This window comes from Hippocampus bargibanti, linkage group LG13, assembly GCF_051943395.1.
Source record: "Hippocampus bargibanti isolate YZ-2025 linkage group LG13, ASM5194339v1, whole genome shotgun sequence".
Classification (NCBI taxonomy): Eukaryota; Metazoa; Chordata; class Actinopteri; order Syngnathiformes; family Syngnathidae; genus Hippocampus; species Hippocampus bargibanti.
The window spans coordinates 14,425,175-14,443,369 of NC_142746.1; the positions used below are offsets into that span (position 1 = coordinate 14,425,175).

Here is an 18,195-nt window from a genome sequence, read left to right on the forward strand (position 1 = left end):
TTTATTGTTTTTATTTTAATATTAATCGATCCATGCCAATCTCATGTAGGAACATGCAAAATAAATACAAAAGTAAAAGTTATTCTATTACAGGAGCTGACAGAAGGTACATGTTGAACCTATGTGTTTATTTTGTGTCAGTTGTTATGCTAAGTAGTTCATTCATTTTCTGAACCACTTTATTCACACTAGGATCGCGGGGGTGCTGGAGCCTATCCCAGCCGTCTTCGGGAAGTAGGCAGGGGCCACTCTGAACTGCTTGTCAACCAATAGCAGGTTATACAGAAACAAACAGCCATCCACATTCAGACTCATACCTGAATGATTTGGAGTGTTCAATCCGCCTGCCATGCATGTTTTTGGAATGTGGGAGGAAACCAGAGGACCTGGAGAACATGCCACACAGGCCCGTGGAGAACATGCTCACTCCACACAGGGAGTGTGTAGTCTGCACTGTGAAGTTGACATGTTAACTATTCGACTACCAGGCCGGCCCTTGCAAAGTAGTATGCCGTGAATTTTTCTACAATGTGAAATATGTGCCGTGCCTCAGTAATGGTTGGAAAACATTGGAATAATTCATGACAACAGTGCAGCAACCTAGTTTGTGCAACAAACTAGGTTGCTGCACTGTGGGCATGCCAAGACAAATTTGTACCAGCAACTGTAAAGATATCATACAGAGTTTGCAGGAGTCCTGTCATTTTGCTGAATCTGGAGAAGTTTACTTATTTGATTGTACATGCTTCAAGAATGATTTGCTAAGGAGGACACCATTTTTAAATTGTTGATGGGATCCTATTGTCATTTCCTTCTATTTATCCTGAACATAGTTTCCCAAAGCCTTTGGCAGTTTTTGCCCAGTAAAATGCAAATTGGATTGGACCCGGTGCCCTAGTACCTTGGCATTCACATCAGAATCCTGTGACATGGAGTTGACAGCTCCCCATCAGCAGAGCCTCTTCTCCTGAGGGTGGAACGGAAGGAGAAAAAAAATAAAAAATAACTGTTTAGTGTATGCCATTCATTCCTCTTGTTAGTATCAAAGCATAATTTGTCACATCACACGGGATGCAAACACATGCTGACTCTTCTGAAAAGCACATACAACAATGTTTGTGTTTTACCTGTGAAAAAAACAAATGCTTTTATTTATTTTGGTGGTTTCCATCAGGCCTGTGACAGTCTCTCGTTAGAAACGATGACAGCCTCATTCCCCTCAATTTATTTACAATGGAAGGGCCACAGAATGCAACAGCACTTCAGGATTGAATTTTTTAGTTGTTCATACTTTGGATAACGCTGTGATTTCCCCACATTATACTCCACATCTTGACACGTATTTGGACTTTTCTCATCTATGCCTTTTGAATGGTTAAAAGGTGACGTGAGGGTTGAAGTGATTTAAAAAATTACATTTCACGGTCTAAGTCACAGATGGTTTTCAGCATCATTGCGGCCATTTGTAATCAACTGTGAATTAAAAAGGCTGTTTGTATCAAAGTCAATGCCCCAAACACAGTGTACAGTATTCAATACATCTTATTCATACAGATATTGCATAAACTGAAGAAGGACTGACAATCTAACTCACAATAATACATCAAACAGCGTGAGCCAGCATGTTCTATGCGTAAAGCTGAGCAAACAACAGGAAATGTCCTCTGGGTGCAAGCATTTTCCAAGTGTGAGGACTTTGAACTCCATATTTCCTATCTATTCCCTGACAGTTTTCAAACGCTACTATCTGCTGTGTCAGCGCATTAGGGAGCTGCGTGACTCTTTTGTCACACACCCCTGTCATCCCCAGGAGGGGCGTGTAGAAATTGGATTTGGGTGAGAAATGTGACTGAGTCAATCCGCAAGGGATCGATGTGACATGTGCCTTTGTGTGACTCGGAAGTGGTGATGAGGTGGTGTGTGAGACAGTGATACCCTATAACCGTGCGGCTCAGCAATGCAAGAGCAATAATGGTTTTGTTATTAGGTTTTGGTTTAGTTACATTCTCGGAAATGTAGTTACAAATTCCTGCCAGCGTTAAACCTGGTGTCTCTCCAGACAGCGGCATAATGTGTTGAGTAAATGTGGCGGCAAAAAGCAGACGCTCAATATTTAAGGTTCACAGACAAACACAGATCATGTTGATCCTAATATATTTCGTCTCCATCGATGTCCCTTTGCACTTTGTCATTTGATTGGATTAGAGTTCCCATTATTTATTTTTCTATGCTAGTTCAAGGAATGTGATCCTGTCTTCACCAGTGTTTCCGCATTCCATAACGACTTACCATAACAAATACTGCATGTCAGAATTTCAATACCTATTCAGACTGACTGTTTAGACACAATTTTGGAGACAATGACTAATCCTGAGCGTTGGCTATCTATTGTTTTGTGCTTTGCGTCACAAATGTCTTTCGAAGCAAATCGTGCTCAGCTGAAAGGCGCAGTAGAAGGGCAAATTCTTATTCATATTTGAGTTCTGTGTAGGCTTTCAGTGTGTACAGGAGTGGTGCATGGAGGAAAAGGCTTATTCAGTCGTCATCTGTACTTCTTTGAAGGTGTTGGACATTTTGCTCCTCATCCAAAGAGCTTCATCAGCGAACTAAAGTTGTGCTGGTAACCATGGCCCTATATCCCTAATGGACAGAAGTGCACACCTCCCTTCTCTGATGGGTCCGGCACAGGAATATAGGGCCAGGGTTACCAGCACAACCAAAGTTTGCTGACAAAACTTTTTGGATGGGGAGTGAAATGTCCAACACCTTCAAAAGTGCTGATGACGGCTGAAGAAACATTTTCCTCGTATTTGAGGTGTACGTGCTCAACATACCAACCACATTGTTTCCTTGGCATTACTTCCATACAGCTAAGTTTGAAAATAAAATCAAATATAAGCGTGCAATACTGGTCAGTATATCACAGCTTCCGAGGGCAACTATTTCCCACTCATTGGATTGCAAAGTGCTTATATTATAGGAAAGTTCTTATATCATAGCCCCTTCGGCCACATTCGTAGACCAGATTGTGATAAAACTGCCCCATTTTGTTTCACTTGTGGTACATTTATTTTTTGCCTTCTCCATTTACAGAGGCAACGGTCCTCAGCTACGACGGCAGCAAGTTTATGAAGGTGCAGCTGCCGGTGGTGATGCACACCGAAGCTGAAGATGTTTCTATGCGCTTCCGATCCCAGCGAGCCTACGGTATCCTAATTGCCACCACCTCTCGGGACTCTGCCGACGCCCTGCGTCTGGAACTGGAGAGCGGCCGCGTCCGGCTGACTGTCAATTTAGGTAGCGAGCCAATCGTGTATCCTCTCTGCAGCAGCAATGTCATGCGTCAAATTGAGCTCAATTATGCCTGACAACTCTTTCAAATGCACTGTACATCACACAGATTGAATGTTATTATTACACATTCACATTCTTGAATAGAAGGAGATGGTGTAAAGCTTTCAATGGCAAGAGTCTGCGGCTCTCTGCTTACTGCCACTTGAACTCACAGCTGCCTTTACCCAGCAAGGAAATGCTCACCACTTATTCTAACAGCGTATTCTTCATTGGCATGTATGTCTGAGACTCGTTTACTTTTATTTGCAATTACACCTTATGCAAGAATGGATGCATGGGTGGGTATTTTCAGGTTAAATGGGTGGATGGGGTTGCATGGATGGATGGATGGATGGATTCCAGAACAAATAAAATAACGCAGTTGGTCAAGTCAATTAAATTTTTAAAAATGCTATAAAAATATAGGCCACTGCCCACACCCTTCCGACCAAACGGATAAACTGACAATAAGCATACATCACTTATCAGAAGGTGGACTTTTATGCCCTTCTTTAAAATGGGTGCATTTCCTTTAGGGCAGGCAAGTGTCTGTCTCTGGCTGTTTGCTCCCACTTTTCTGCTGCGGTTGACAACACACGACAGGCAGGGCCAGAAAAGACGGCAGGGAGGGGTTTTTCGAACTGGGTCACCTATCGCAGAGCACAACATGAGCTGAGCTTTTGCAACCAGGGAGGTAAAAAGGAAAAGTAAGATAAAGCCTGTGTGCTCGCGGCTTACTGTAAGTCAGTCATGAAAGTTGACAACAAGAGCTGCTGTGGTTGAAATAAGACCACAATCTAGCACGCTGGAAAAGGAATTAAGGAATGTTGCTTCTTTTTTAAACATTTGTCTTTTACATCTTTAGAGCACAAACGCACATAGTGGTTATTGTTACCGTGATGCCCCATCATTGGTATAAGAATGGACGAGTCGACTATCCGGTGTTCTTAACATGGAGGCAGAAAACCAAGATTATGGTAATTTTAATGCGCTGTAATAAAATGGCTGAGCTATATATCAGACCTACTTTTAATGTAGATCATTATTTCATCATAGTAAAGTCTATATTCATGTTTCGTTACAAACGATTGGATGTAGCTGCTTGGCTGGCTCTGTCTGACTCTGACCAAAAATCTCATGCTCTCATCATATGTACTGCAAATGCAATGATCCACCTAAAAAAAAAACCACAAAACAATCATACATGTTCTTATTCAGCAAGAAACAATATTGTTGTCAATTGTTTTGGCTATTCCCATCGACTATGTTTTGCTCCTGTCATGACGACTGCAGCACTTAAGTGGTCATGTTGCAGCTGGAGGCCATGGGCGAGAGCATCAGAGGACGGTCAGCGTCCGTGTGTATGTCCCCAGAGAGGTGGACTGTATACTTTACTGATGTCTGCAGCTGCAATGTTGAAAGATAAATTTATCTCTCATCTATTCTTCCCCATCTAGATTGTGTCAGGATAAACTGTACCTCCAGTAAGTTACTGCTCACATTTCATTTCTTCTATATCTCTTATATTACTCTACTTCTCTCGGCATCCATGTGCCAGAGTCTTGATGATATAGCGGCTGGGTTATAAAGGGCATACATTTTTTTCTGGAGCTACTATAAATGACATTCAAACATCCTCAAAGATGTTTCTGACTTGCATCTTGCATTGCAATTCTTAATAGAACTCAAGGTTCACCAAAATGGAGAAAAGGGTGAGGTTGTAATATAAGAGAACCATGCAATATTGTGTTCTTGATATTTTGTAGTGATATTGAACACAAACATCCCCCCTAAAAAACTGCAATATGTCAGTATTTTAAGCCACGCAAAATGTTCATTTCACCCTTTTCTTTTCTTTTCCTTTAATTCCAGTACAATTTAAAGGTTGTAAATGGATGAATCTACATGAGGCACGTTACAGGAAATACAGTCTGTGGTTTTATTGTTCTCATGAACGTGACTCAAAAAAAAAACATGTTTGAAGTCAAAGGTGCAAGAATATATCATTGCGATGTGTGCATCTTTGAGTACTGTTATGTATGTTTAAACATAGATGTAACATCTTGCAATTATATATCACCTCTCTTCTTGTTTAATAATTACAAGAGATGTATATGCTATCAATATCATTGGGAATAATTAATGTAATCAGATCCTATGATGTTCCCACAAATCCTCTACCAAGGTGTAATATTCGGCCGTCCGTATCCTGAAGGTCATGATGAGAAAGTAGCCCTTATACAACAAATGTTGCATCATGTGAAGTGACCTCTAGACACGCCTCTGCAGGCCAACCACTCTTACCACCTTTCTAAATGCTAAATAGCATTGTCCATGCCTCCTGGATGCCTCCCTTGTTTGTGTATGCAAATGAAAGCTCACAGCTCTAATTCCCCATTTCAACACTTTAAAAGGTCGTTCTAGGTTTATGATGATACGGTGGAGGCATAATGTCTTCACTCAAAATGCGTGTTATTCTTTACGAGCAGTTTTTTGAATTGGTAGTAGGATTTTTTTAATCCAAAAACAAAACTACTATTTAATACATAACTGTTATTGTCATACATCACTGACACCTTAATTAAGACAATGCTCTCCTTGGATTGTCTCGCTTTTTTGAGCTCATCATAAATAAAAACCAAAGTATATTTTTCCATAATCTCTATACTTGGGGAACTAACATGAATGTGAGATGACACACAAAAAATGAAGAGTGGAAATTACATTTTGTGGAGATTATCATGTTTATTTAGTTCATATCAAATCCATTTATTTTCTACGGTTATTAGGTTCACTGTTATTTTTAGGCCTCCACTTGTTAATTAATGTGCAGTGTAAGGCGCTGCGGTTCTGGTCAGCTTGGTAGTTGAGAAAAAAATCAGCTGCAACTCACTGTCAATTAAGGAATCTGGGGCTGCTGGGAGCTGTCGGAAGAAAACACTGCCACTTTAATTTACGTAAACACTCAGAATGCATGTGCACCAAGTCTAAGCGAAACAAAACGCAAAAAGCTTAAAATTATCTACCTGCAGATGGCCTCCTGCTTGTATGCTTTGCCAACATTGCAGGGCAAGAGATTATTATATTGGCCACTGTTGGCTCATACAATGAGCTCTTTCTCGCATTCCTAGTTAATTCTGAGTACACATTCATGAAAGAGCATGTAATAGACTGATTGGCCCTATTTGCCGACTTTTGTGTGATGGAAAATATTCACAATGCATCTTAACATTTATCCGACAAGTGAGTTGCCTGATGTGACCCACAAAGCTTTCATCACCACCCGCACAGGCTTTGATGTCGGCTTTTGACAGAAATCCAGTGGTTGCTGATCGGCCAGCCTCTTTCTTCCACCTGAGCGAGTAGCGATGTTGGGCTGGATAGCACTAGCATCTGGCTTGTCCTTTTTCCATCCCGAGTTTATTGACTGGATAATCACATGTTCTCTTGCTGCCCTTGTGCCATACTTCTCTGTTTCCTTCGGCATGGAACCCAATGATGTGGCAAGAGATCGCTGTGGGTCCATCAGTGCAGATAGATCACCATAAGTGAAGATTCCTTGTGGCTGGATGCCGCACACACATCGGCCTTTGATGTCAGACTCACAACCACACGGAAAGGCAGGGGATGCAGCGTTGTGTCGTGTGAATTGGCCTCTTTGCCTGATTTCTTTTTTCCACCCCTTGGAGAGCAACAAGGGCAGGAAGATGGAAGACAGCGATCAAGTACACTTTCAAGTCCTACTCTATTCCATTATTTCATATCTCTGCCCATTAATCCCTCTCCAGTTCCTATCCGGCACATGCATTTAGTGCTTACAATGCAAAACTGGGCCTCTTAGATTGAATGTGTCCCACAACTTTGGCATCCTCACATTTGCATATGCGTTGCATCAGGGGTTTAAAACTTGCTGAAAAAAGAGAGCGTAAATAGCCACAAAAGGGCTTGAAGAGAATGAACCTGGCACCTGTCTAAAATAAGCCTCACAGTGGGCAGAGCCTCGAGATTTAATTCTGTCACAATGGGATATTGTCATCCGCGTGTTTGGTTGTGTGGGCACAGCAGGAGAACACTGGAGCGGGATATGAATTCCAAGATCTTCACAGGGTTGCTTGCTTCTCTCGTCAGATGAATTCGGGGATTTCTGTCACTTGTGATTGGTAATTGCAGAGAGGCTTCTTAAAGGATTTGTAATGTTCTTGCCGTTTGCAGTGTTACTCTAATTTATCAGATTTGCAATTAGATCATGCTTGAGGTGTTTGCCACCTTGAATCTATGTAACATCTCATGTAAAGCCTGCCTGATATCAGTCACATACTTCATGCAATATTAGAATGCCAGTTTTCAGGATTTGCTGTAGGCATTAATTAGACGACTGCCGTGTTATTTTAATTCATGTCAGTTCCACTCACAAGTAAAACACATCATGGTCACACAACATTCTTGTTCAATTAGCATGTAACCAACATCAGATAACCAGTGCTGTGTTTCACCCTTCAAAATTGGATTAGTGGGAGAATGTATTGGAAATAAAACCACACTCTGTATTTTGTTCTTTTTAACAAAGTGGATTTGACAGCAACACTGGTTTTGCTGCACATGATCCATTTTGCAAACGTGTACAATTGTTATGTTTCACATCACTGTTATAATAATAGTTTTATTACCCCTACTAGGTATTTTTCACTGGAAAATTGAAGAGACAAAAAAATGGAGTGCAAGTTGAAGCCTTGTTGGTGACGTGCAATAGCGGGAATCTGCTGTCCTCTGCTGGATTTAATTTGCTATGAAATTCTTCGAATCTACCTTATTGTCCTTATTTTTTCGAGTATTGTTTCTTAAAATCACTAACAAAGTAGGTTTCCAGCGCAAGAGTGATTTAACTATGGCTCCTTGATTACACCCTTTCTCTTTTTTGAAAATGTGAGTTCCTTAATCGTCCTGATGTGTTTCTTGGTCTAAAAGTGCATTGCAAATTGCAAGTCAGAATAATGTATTTTTAGGGACCATTAACTATGTCAACCTTCACATTTTATGCTTTTGCGGGAAAAAAAATCCACTTTTATTTGTTTTCTTTCCTATTACCTTCTTCACTATTTTCCCCAGGGATTTCTGTAGTCACTACAGAAATAGTAGTGTATGTCTTCCTTGCAGGTGTGTATGCTTGTTCACAATTTTTGGACTGTCCTACAGGCAAAGGTCCAGAGACTATTTTTGCGGGTCAGAATCTGAATGATAATGAGTGGCACACTGTGCGTGTCTTCAGGAGGGGAAAGAGTTTGACACTGACCGTAGATGATCTGACACCTGTAGAAGGTACTTGTTAACCAGCATTCCTGTGAGGGCTGGGCAGGGGATGGTGCTATGGTTTTCGCCTATCTTTGTTTTTTTTGTTTTTTTAATTTATTTATTTTTATTGGAAATACAAATAATACAGTACTCAACAATAACTTATTATTATAGTATTATTAAATGTTGTTATTATCATTCTCTTAGATTCATTTTGAGCTTGATTCTGTTTCGGTGCATTTGTATTGAATAGTTTCTATGAGTTCAGTTTCAAATTTGCTTCATGAACTAGTATTATTCTGACTCATCAAAACAGTACTGTTGGTTCAAATTTACATTTTATAAAAAAGCAAGTCACTGTGCTTTCAGCCGAATGTTAAACCAATTGAGAGAACAAAATACAACAGGTTCATGAAGCACATTTGAAGCTTTGTTTTCCCACAACTACATATTTATTTACTAATTTAGTTATTTAGTATTTTCAGTAAATCCGCTGTCCACTCTCAAAAACATAGTAGCTTGCTTGCAAATGTCGAACATTCTATGTCACTTCATGTATTTTAGACATTGTTGTAAAGAACTTGTGTTGCCATTGCAGTAATTGTCCCATTCCCCCAAAAACACCACCTTTACTTTTCCCATCTTTGCAATGCAGGTCAAATGGCCGGTGACCACACACAACTGGAGTTCCACAACATTGAGACAGGCATTGTGACGGAGAAGCGCTTCATGTCAATGGTGCCGTCCAATTTTATTGGTCACCTTCAAAGCCTGTCTTTCAATGGAATGGCCTACATTGACTTGTGTAAAAATGGTGACATCGACTACTGCGAGCTCAACGCCATGATCGGCTTCAAGAACATTATTGCTGATCCTGTCACCTTCAAGTCACGTTCCAGCTATGTGACCCTCACTGCTCTCCAGGCTTACTACTCCATGCACCTTTTCTTTCAGTTTAAGACCACTTCTTCCGATGGCCTCATCATCTATAACAGTGGGGATGGGAATGACTTCATTGTCGTGGAGCTGGTAAAAGGGTATGTTCACACTCGTAAAGTCCCAATACGTTGTGCACTTTCTGGTTTACCTGATTTTCTCAGCGATATATTAATCTGGAAAAGTGGAAATGATTGGATTTGTATTTTATCGTTGTCCAAAACTGATGTTCACCATGATGCTTGCTGATTATAGTATTTCACTTATATCATTAAGTTATGAGTGAAATTATTAGGCACAGCTCTCGGGGATTGCAGTATATTCTCAGGAAGAATTAAAAAAAAAACGCAATAATGTGGTTTCACAAATACGCACACCCTTTTATAACTTGGGATTTGCAGTTTTGACAATTTATTTGTCATTTCCTTTTAGTCAGTGTGAATGCAGCTGAAGAGAGATGAAAATAAAAACCAAATGTTTACTACTCTGCTGCTTGTACAAAAATCAATAACGGCAATTTTCATGAAGCTATTCATACCTCGCAACGGTTTCTCAAGTGAATGAAATTCTTGACAGTTTTTATCTATTGAATGACTTCAAATTTCGTTCTTATCACATTTGTGCCAGAATTGTTATTTTGAGTTCTTGCTATTAGTCTTCTTTTTAATCCTCACAAAGCCACACAAGGACCCAACATAAGAAAAAGGAATCAACACCAGAAGAGTGTAATTCTGAAAGCTCAAATTCTGCCATAGAATGACCCCCTTTCAAGGCTTCGAGTTCATTCATTTTGTTCTATTTGCAGAAACATGAAAAAGTCATCACTTTTAATTAATTTGAAAGCAGAGACTGCCTCCAAAACGCAGAATTAAAGAATGGTGTGTTCATTAGAGCCACAGAGTATTTGATGATTCTGCAAACTGACAATAATTTAGCTATTTTCTATGCAACTGCACTGCTTCATGTTTAAAAAAATACACATGCCCACATTAGCACCATGTTTTACAGTTTAATAGTAAATGACAATAGCCCAATGTTATTGGGCTATTTTCTTGTCGAAAGTCATTTTCTGTGAATGTATTTTCCCCCTTGCCTGAATATAGATATCTGCACTATGTGTCTGACCTGGGAAATGGAGCCCATTTGATTAAAGGCAACTCCAACAGGCCTCTTAATGACAACAACTGGCACAGCGTTATCATCTCCAGAGATGCCAACAACCTCCACACGGTCAAGATTGATACCAAGATTACCACCCAGACCACCACAGGCGCAAAAAACTTGGATTTAAAGGGTACAAACTCTATTCTACTTTGTCTTAACATCACATGTACAGTGATCTTCGAATAGAACGGAAGTAAATAAATATGAGTTTCATTCTTGAAACAAACGAGTATGAAATGTAAACAAATTGATCGATAATCATACTTTTTCAAATGTACACAGTTTTTATTTATAAATACCTGTACATATACTGGAATGTCTCATGAAGGTATGGTATGATCTGGGGCTGATTGACATTTTCAAATGTGCACTCGTGAGAGTCGTGTTTCGCCTGCTATTCTATTTTCTACATACATTTAGCTGGGTGAAAAATCCAAATAAGTCTTAAAAATTCACTCATCTCACAATGGCAAAGCTGCTTTTCATTCTCTTCCCTGTGTACTTTATAGGATATTGCCATATTTATCCACTTGGGGTCAGTATTGTAATTTTCTCCTCATATCATTCAGGTAACCTTTACATTGGTGGAGTTACCAAGGAGATGTACAAAGAACTGCCCAAACTGGTGCATGCCAAGGAGGGCTTTCAAGGTTGTTTGGCATCAGTGGATCTGAATGGCCACCTCCCCGACCTGATGTCAGATGCGTTGGACTGTGTGGGACAAATTGAAAGGGGGTGTGAAGGTGAGATTTGAGTTTAGTTGTTTTTTGATTCTTCTTCTCTTTCTTGTTATTATTATTTTTATTATTATGATCACATTAGCTACAATGTTCAACTGATTCATGACATTTTATCCAAGTAAAAGCCATATTTATATAAAATTATCAAAAGTGTACTTTTACGCAGGAGATAATGGCAAAACTAATAACTGGTCCTCTCCCATGTTTGCACAGGGTGCACATTCTCTCTCTGAATTGAAATGAAAAGAAATATCAAATCACACACACTTAAAAAACTCACATCAACTAACTGTAATTACCGTATTTTCTGGTGTATAAGGTGCACCCAAAAGCCTTCATTTTCTTCAAAAGATGATCCTGTGCCTTATACTCGGTGCACCTTATATATGGAAAATGAGAATACACCATTCCTTGGGGGTGCGCCTTATACTCCAGTGTGCCCTATGCACCAGAATATATTTTTCCCTCATACCCATCCTTCGCCTTAATTTGCCACAGACACTATTCCGATATTATCTATATTCAGTTTTTTTCTTCTTTGTGTGTGTGTGTGTGTGTGTGTGTGTGTGTGTGTGTGTGTGTGTGTGTGTGTGTGTGTGTGTGTGTGTGTGTGTGTGTGTGTGTGTGTGTGTGTGTGTGTGCGTGTGTGTGTGTGTGTGTGTGTGTGTGTGTGTGTGTGTGTGTGTGTGTGACAGTGCACATTCTTCTGGATCTTCTGATAGTCATACTGATAATTAATTAGGTACTCTACACACTGAATTGCATATGCTGAGAAGCCAACACTGCCAACCCCATGAGCGTCGCATAACATAAATTAACTTTCTGGTCGAATGTAAGAAGCAATGCCACTTTTGCCTTGCACAATTGTTACTTTCACTTAACCCTAATCTGATTATTACCTCAACCCATCCTTTTTGTTTTGCATGGTGCACATTTACTGGATCTGAGAATTTGCTAGAAGCAATCATTGTGAATTATGTGTGAAACCTTTGTCGCATGCATGATTTGCATAAGTATTGCAGCCAAAGATGATACTGTATTGGATTTACTTTTCAGCATCGTAGTTTAATTTCACAATTCAATCACGCGCCAAAATTGAGTTTCCAAATTGCCATCTTTTAATATGTTCAAAATTCCATACACTGTCCAATTCAGCACCTTGTATGGGTCTGTCAAAATTGCTGTTCTAATATTGATATGCAGTTGAATTTCAGCACGTCAATTGTTGTTGGCATTTTGATCCTGCTGCGCACATTCCAAATACAGTATAGATTAATTGTAAATAAAATCAATTGATGAAATGATATGAATATATTAAACAATGTTAGTCCTGGTATGAAATGTGTTGGAACAGTAAAATTGTTTTTATTTTTGTAACTTTATGTACTTCATGTCATTTCAGTGACATTTTTACTGGAAAGTGAAATGAGATAAGTACTGTGAGTGACTTCAATGTGGGTTATGGTTCTGTTCATGCTCAGGCCCAGCACCACATGCCAGGAAGATTCCTGCGTCAACCAAGGAGTGTGTCTTCAACAGTGGGAAGGCTTTAGCTGTGACTGCAGCATGACAACGTTTGGTGGACCTCTGTGTAATGACGGTAGGAGTCGAGATATCCCTATACCTGTTTGTGTTTTTTCACACACATAGAGTATGATTGCTGTCCAGACCTGGGTACAGTTTATCGGGGGGGGGGGGGGGGGGGGGGGGGGGCAGAGAGAAAGAGGGAGTTAATGTTCATTTACAGCAATGGGAGCCGACTGGTTCACAGGACATTTAAGAATACATTACAATTGGACTAAAAGATTCTGCCTGCTGAGCCTTGTTAACTCTAGCTCAGAAACATTGTTCCTGCAGACCTAATAAAACAATTGCCCAGCTCAATATCTTGGCCCTTGGGAGGCAATATGCAGGACATCGATTTATGGTGAGTAAGAGGTCAGCTTCTCTTTGCCCAGAAAATCTGAGTGTGAGAAATGGAGCTGAAGTTTTATCTGTGTTGATGGATTGTCTTGGGGACATGTTTAGGGTTACATAAAAAATAGTGTTTCGTTGTTGTTTCTTTTTTTTCTTTTTTTTTTTTTTTTGGGGGGGGGGGGGGGGTGCGCCGGCAATTTAGAACACAGTAGATTGATTCAGGAAAGTCGTGTGAAATTTAATGATTCTTCCTAAATGTAGCCTTTCTACCTTACCTCCTACCTCGATATTATTCTTTAACATGCTATGGAATTGCTGCCAAATGTTCTACCAGAAAAATATAATAAGCCAACTAAAGCTGTGTGATTAATTACGCTATGGGAAAATCTCCAAGATGGCAGCATGTATTTACATCACCTATTAACATTTACAGCTGCTCTGATGTAAAGCGTAATACAGTATATCACTGCCTTTTGGGGATATTTGTCAATGACAGGTAGTCTGAGACAGGTTCCCCTAGATGTTGTTTGTTTGTGGGGTGAGGTTAGAAGTTGTTTAGTCATCAACATTGAATCACAAAAAATAATAAAATAATATTCAGATGTTCCACCAAACCAACAGCATGGTCAAGAACAGGTCTGACATCTATTATTTTCTGTTGTTGATCTTTTCCTTTGTCCTGGGCATTAAAAAGTTAAAAAATATCCATGTGTGTGGACGTGTGTGTGTGTGTGTGTGTGTGTGTGTGTGTGTGTGTGTGTGTGTGCGTGTGTGTGTGTGTGCGTGTGCGCGTGCATGCGTGCGTGCGTGTGTGTGTGTGTGTGTGTGTGTGTGTGTGTGCGTGCAACTTTGGCCTATGGAAGGGCTAAATATCCATTATCGACCTTCTCAGGGAGTTTGCCTGCAGTGATCAAGTGTCTGAAAGTAATGTGTAAAGACAAACAGAATGCTGTTTGCTATTGAGCTTAAGTGGGTCGAGAAAAGGCAACTAAGTACAATTCGGCTGAGCTTCACGCAACTTTTGCCTTGCTTGGTTGCTCATTCACCCTTTCCTGTATTCTATGTTATTACTACTATGTCAATATTGGAGCAATAATGGAAGTAGTGGCCTCATATATCCATTGTATTCGCCCAGGGGGCAGAGACAGTGCTAAATCCATGAGTTTCTAATGTGGCTGACCCAGTACATACTCACTCATAAGATGATGTGAATGTTTTTTTGTTATCAGTATTGCTGTGTGAGTGTAAAGACTTAACAACACCCATTAAATAGTATTGTAAGTATTATTGAGTACTCCTGATTTAGAAAGTCAATATGTTGTTGATGTTCAGCGTAAAGTAGGGAACTTGGGTTTCATTGAAGACATACATAAAGGCAAGCAAGTGCTTAGGCAAGCATGCGAGCAATCACACGGTCAATAGAATACAGAGGACGGGTCAAACCACTTAATTTGTTTCAAGGGGATAACCAGGCCAGCTCCGTGGCCTGGTTATCCCCTTGAAACAAATTGCCACAGGGGGTTTTAGGCACTTACCTCTGCTTACACAACAAAGTAATATTCTATTTACTCTATATGGGGCCCCATTTGATTGCATGCACCAGAAAATATATGGTCTCAGCATGCATTGAAAGGCTACGCTTAGTTTTGACAAACAATGCAACATATAATAGGGCAATCTCTTTTGCAGCTATAACTTCATTTTCCTATTTCCACGCTTGCGAAATAATACAACACAGCAGTTTTCATTGGAACGGTTGTTGGGGGTGTAGTCCTTTCATTTCAGTATAATCAATCATGTTAAGTTTTATTTATGAATATTTGGTTAAGACTCTTACTTAAACAAAAATGTGGGTTGTGTCACACCCAAACTCCAAATAAGTTGTCACTCCATGGCACACTTACAGTATTTTCAGTTATTTCCTCATGCCGTTGGAGATTTTCAATTCAAATGGGTATCTGTGTCAGATTATGACTGGAACCAATATCATTTTTTAACGTGGCATACAGTTTCTTTCTTTAAAAACTGGATGGCTGCTAAGACTTTTCCCAACATTTTTAGTGGAAACGTTAACATATTTAAGCTGACCTGGTAAATATACTGAATTAAGTGTGTTTACCGAATGTGCTCTTTGGTGGTACCATCATTGCTGTCTCACTGGTCTTTGCTTGGATTACAGTATACCATTTGATAGTGCATGTGTTCTTTTGCAGACCTCAGGGTTGTTTGTGCACAGGTGACTTATTCCTGATCATTAAATATGCAGTTCTTTGTTCACAATCCAGGACGAATTAAGATGCTGATGAAGTATGTGTTGAATAACCCTGCTGGTTTATTACACTTCATATTTGACAGTTTTATCAATTAAACATCTCACGAAACAAAAACGAATTGCACTGTAAAGCAAAACTGCACTAATGTAGCATTCCTTACATAGACTATGTTTTTGGTGAAAGTTGCCTGTAAGTAAAAGAGGCAGTGTTTCATATCATGCTGTATGAGAAGTTGCAATTAGGACAGTGATTAAATCAGATCCTTTTTATTGCTTTTCTTGGTCAAGAGGATTCTTTAGTCAGGCATGTGATTTAGCACATATGAGTCACAGTTCTAAGGTTCAGGGTTTAATGTTAAATGCTAATTTAATCTAAATTTCCTGGAGGTGTCAATATGTGGTTGATGAGACTTGTCATATGGGATAGCTAGTCTAACTAATTGTTGACCTTAATGGGGACAGGTAGTAGACAAAATGGATGGATGCTTAAATACATCTCAAAAGCCAATGATACTCGTTTTTCAGTAAACAGCAAACAGGCGTCTGTCCCTCATGGCCCATGGACCTTTTATTCTTACCTACCTAGGGATTAGACACATCAATGAGCGAAAAGTCAGTTCAACCTTCGAGAGACTCCTTGACTTCGTCCAGTCTGATGTTTTTCACAGGTCCCTATCTGTAGAAAGCAGCAAGCTGGCCCATGCGATCGCCTTCTATATTGGTGAAAATGCATTTTCACCAATGCCGCCATCTTGATTTAAGTGGTTTAAGTAAGAGCCTGGTTTAATAGGGATTTAGGATATTCTTAGCCAAAACATTTGGTGCATTGGAAGTTGGATGGGAATGAAGGTGGGTGGGGGACAGATATTAACCTTTCTTAGAGCAATGATTACAAACCAGTATGTCACAGCATATGAGTGTGCCATAACAGATGATCAAGTGATCTGTGGGAAAGTAGTCAATTTCGTTTAGTTGGTATGAAAATAATTATCTAAAAATGATGCATTTTGGTTGAACTATTCATGCTAGCAATGAGAAAACAATTACTGTAATTCTTCTTCCAATACTTTTATATTTACACGTGTCTGTGAGCTGTTTTGCAAAGATTTTCTTTAATTCAGGAGACAATGGGATGAGGATTTTATTATGACTTTTTTGTGTTTGGAAAGACTCAACATCAGTGACTTCCTTACTCTAGTTAATACAGTTCTTTGACTAACATCTTCTCCTAAAGTGGGAAATGGTCCGTCCTTGACCTGTTTAAGATGGCGAACTCTGAGAAGAGAAGTGATGGACTGGGCTTTCGGGAGAGACAGATAGACAGAGATGGACAGACCGCCGAGTCTTGGCAGCCCGCTGTATCTGGGGAACTGTCAGACAAGATAAAGGGAAAGCCTCCAGAAAGCTAATGACCTACGACCCCTATCTCTCTCACTGACAGCCAGGATTTAGTTTCTGCATTTGCGGACACATTTTCTCTGCATATACACACACTAAGCAACAGACAGAAGTAAGAGGGTTATACGGATGCACACATCCAACTATAACCTCAATTTGCGTTTATGTGCAAGGATGTTTTAATGTTATTGACTGAGTGCAGGCTCAATATGTATTTGCATGGATTTTGAAAATGATTAGCACTGTGCTGTCATTGCTTATTGGGAAATCTGCTGTATTTTGTGTACATCCCTCGATGTATATTTTATGCAATGTCAAAGATTATGTACTCAGTATTAAGAACGAGTTTATTATGAGCTCAAACTTTTTTCTCCCCTTTCTAGTGCATCGTATACTCTCATACATTCCCTCAAGAATATCATTCTGTATTGAAATCATATCTTCTTTAATTCTTTATCGTGTGTTTTTCCTGAGACAGGCAACTGTCTGCAACATCATACACATGGGTGTCCATTTAATGAACCTCACTTTCAAAATTCGACAAAGCTCAATTTGCATTGACATCACTGCATTATTTATTAGAATGTGTTTGTCTTTCAGGTGTGCAGGACTCGCCACATGCAATGGCACTGATTGATTTTGCAAAATGTTTTTTTTTTTTATCATATCGCTTTTGTGTCGGTATGCTTTGTGACTTCAATACATTAGAATGCTGCAGATTTATCAAAGCATGATATCATTTGTTTCCTATGGGCCATGATTGTCATGGAAGTGGTGGTGATAACTCAGTGTGGGGACAGCCAATGTACATGTGGATTGAAAATGAACAAGCTGATGCCCTTGTAACTCCAAAGTGACAAGCTTCACTCTGAGATCTAGGGTTGCACCCCTATCCAGAACCAATCCAAACAGACTCCCAAGAAAAACTACATGAATTTAAATGAAAAGTGGCAAAATGGAATGTTCCTACCTTCTTGATACATCGTGGTCTCTTACCTTGCTATTTATTTTTGCTCATTGTTGTCCAGATGTGTCTAGCGCCACATATGTTTCTGGGTCTAACACGGACGAGTGACTGCATTACGAAGCAGGTGCACCTAGTAAATCCATGGCTTGGCGTTTCTGTTTGAGCTACCCTGTGTCAAC

General features: G+C 39.7%; 1 protein-coding gene across 1 annotated transcript in view; it reads left to right on the top strand.

The window, feature by feature from the left end:
* The window catches only part of LOC148889445 (neurexin-1a-like), a 191,114-nt gene that overhangs the window by 87,166 nt on the left and 85,753 nt on the right, over positions 1 to 18,195 (top strand). The window contains exons 10-16 of the mRNA XM_089011586.1: positions 3,094 to 3,297; positions 4,791 to 4,817; positions 8,527 to 8,649; positions 9,278 to 9,659; positions 10,662 to 10,852; positions 11,292 to 11,465; positions 12,907 to 13,062. Of these exons, the coding sequence (XP_088867712.1) occupies positions 3,094 to 3,297; positions 4,791 to 4,817; positions 8,527 to 8,649; positions 9,278 to 9,659; positions 10,662 to 10,852; positions 11,292 to 11,465; positions 12,907 to 13,062 (1,257 nt within the window). The remainder of the gene's footprint in view (positions 1 to 3,093; positions 3,298 to 4,790; positions 4,818 to 8,526; positions 8,650 to 9,277; positions 9,660 to 10,661; positions 10,853 to 11,291; positions 11,466 to 12,906; positions 13,063 to 18,195) is intronic.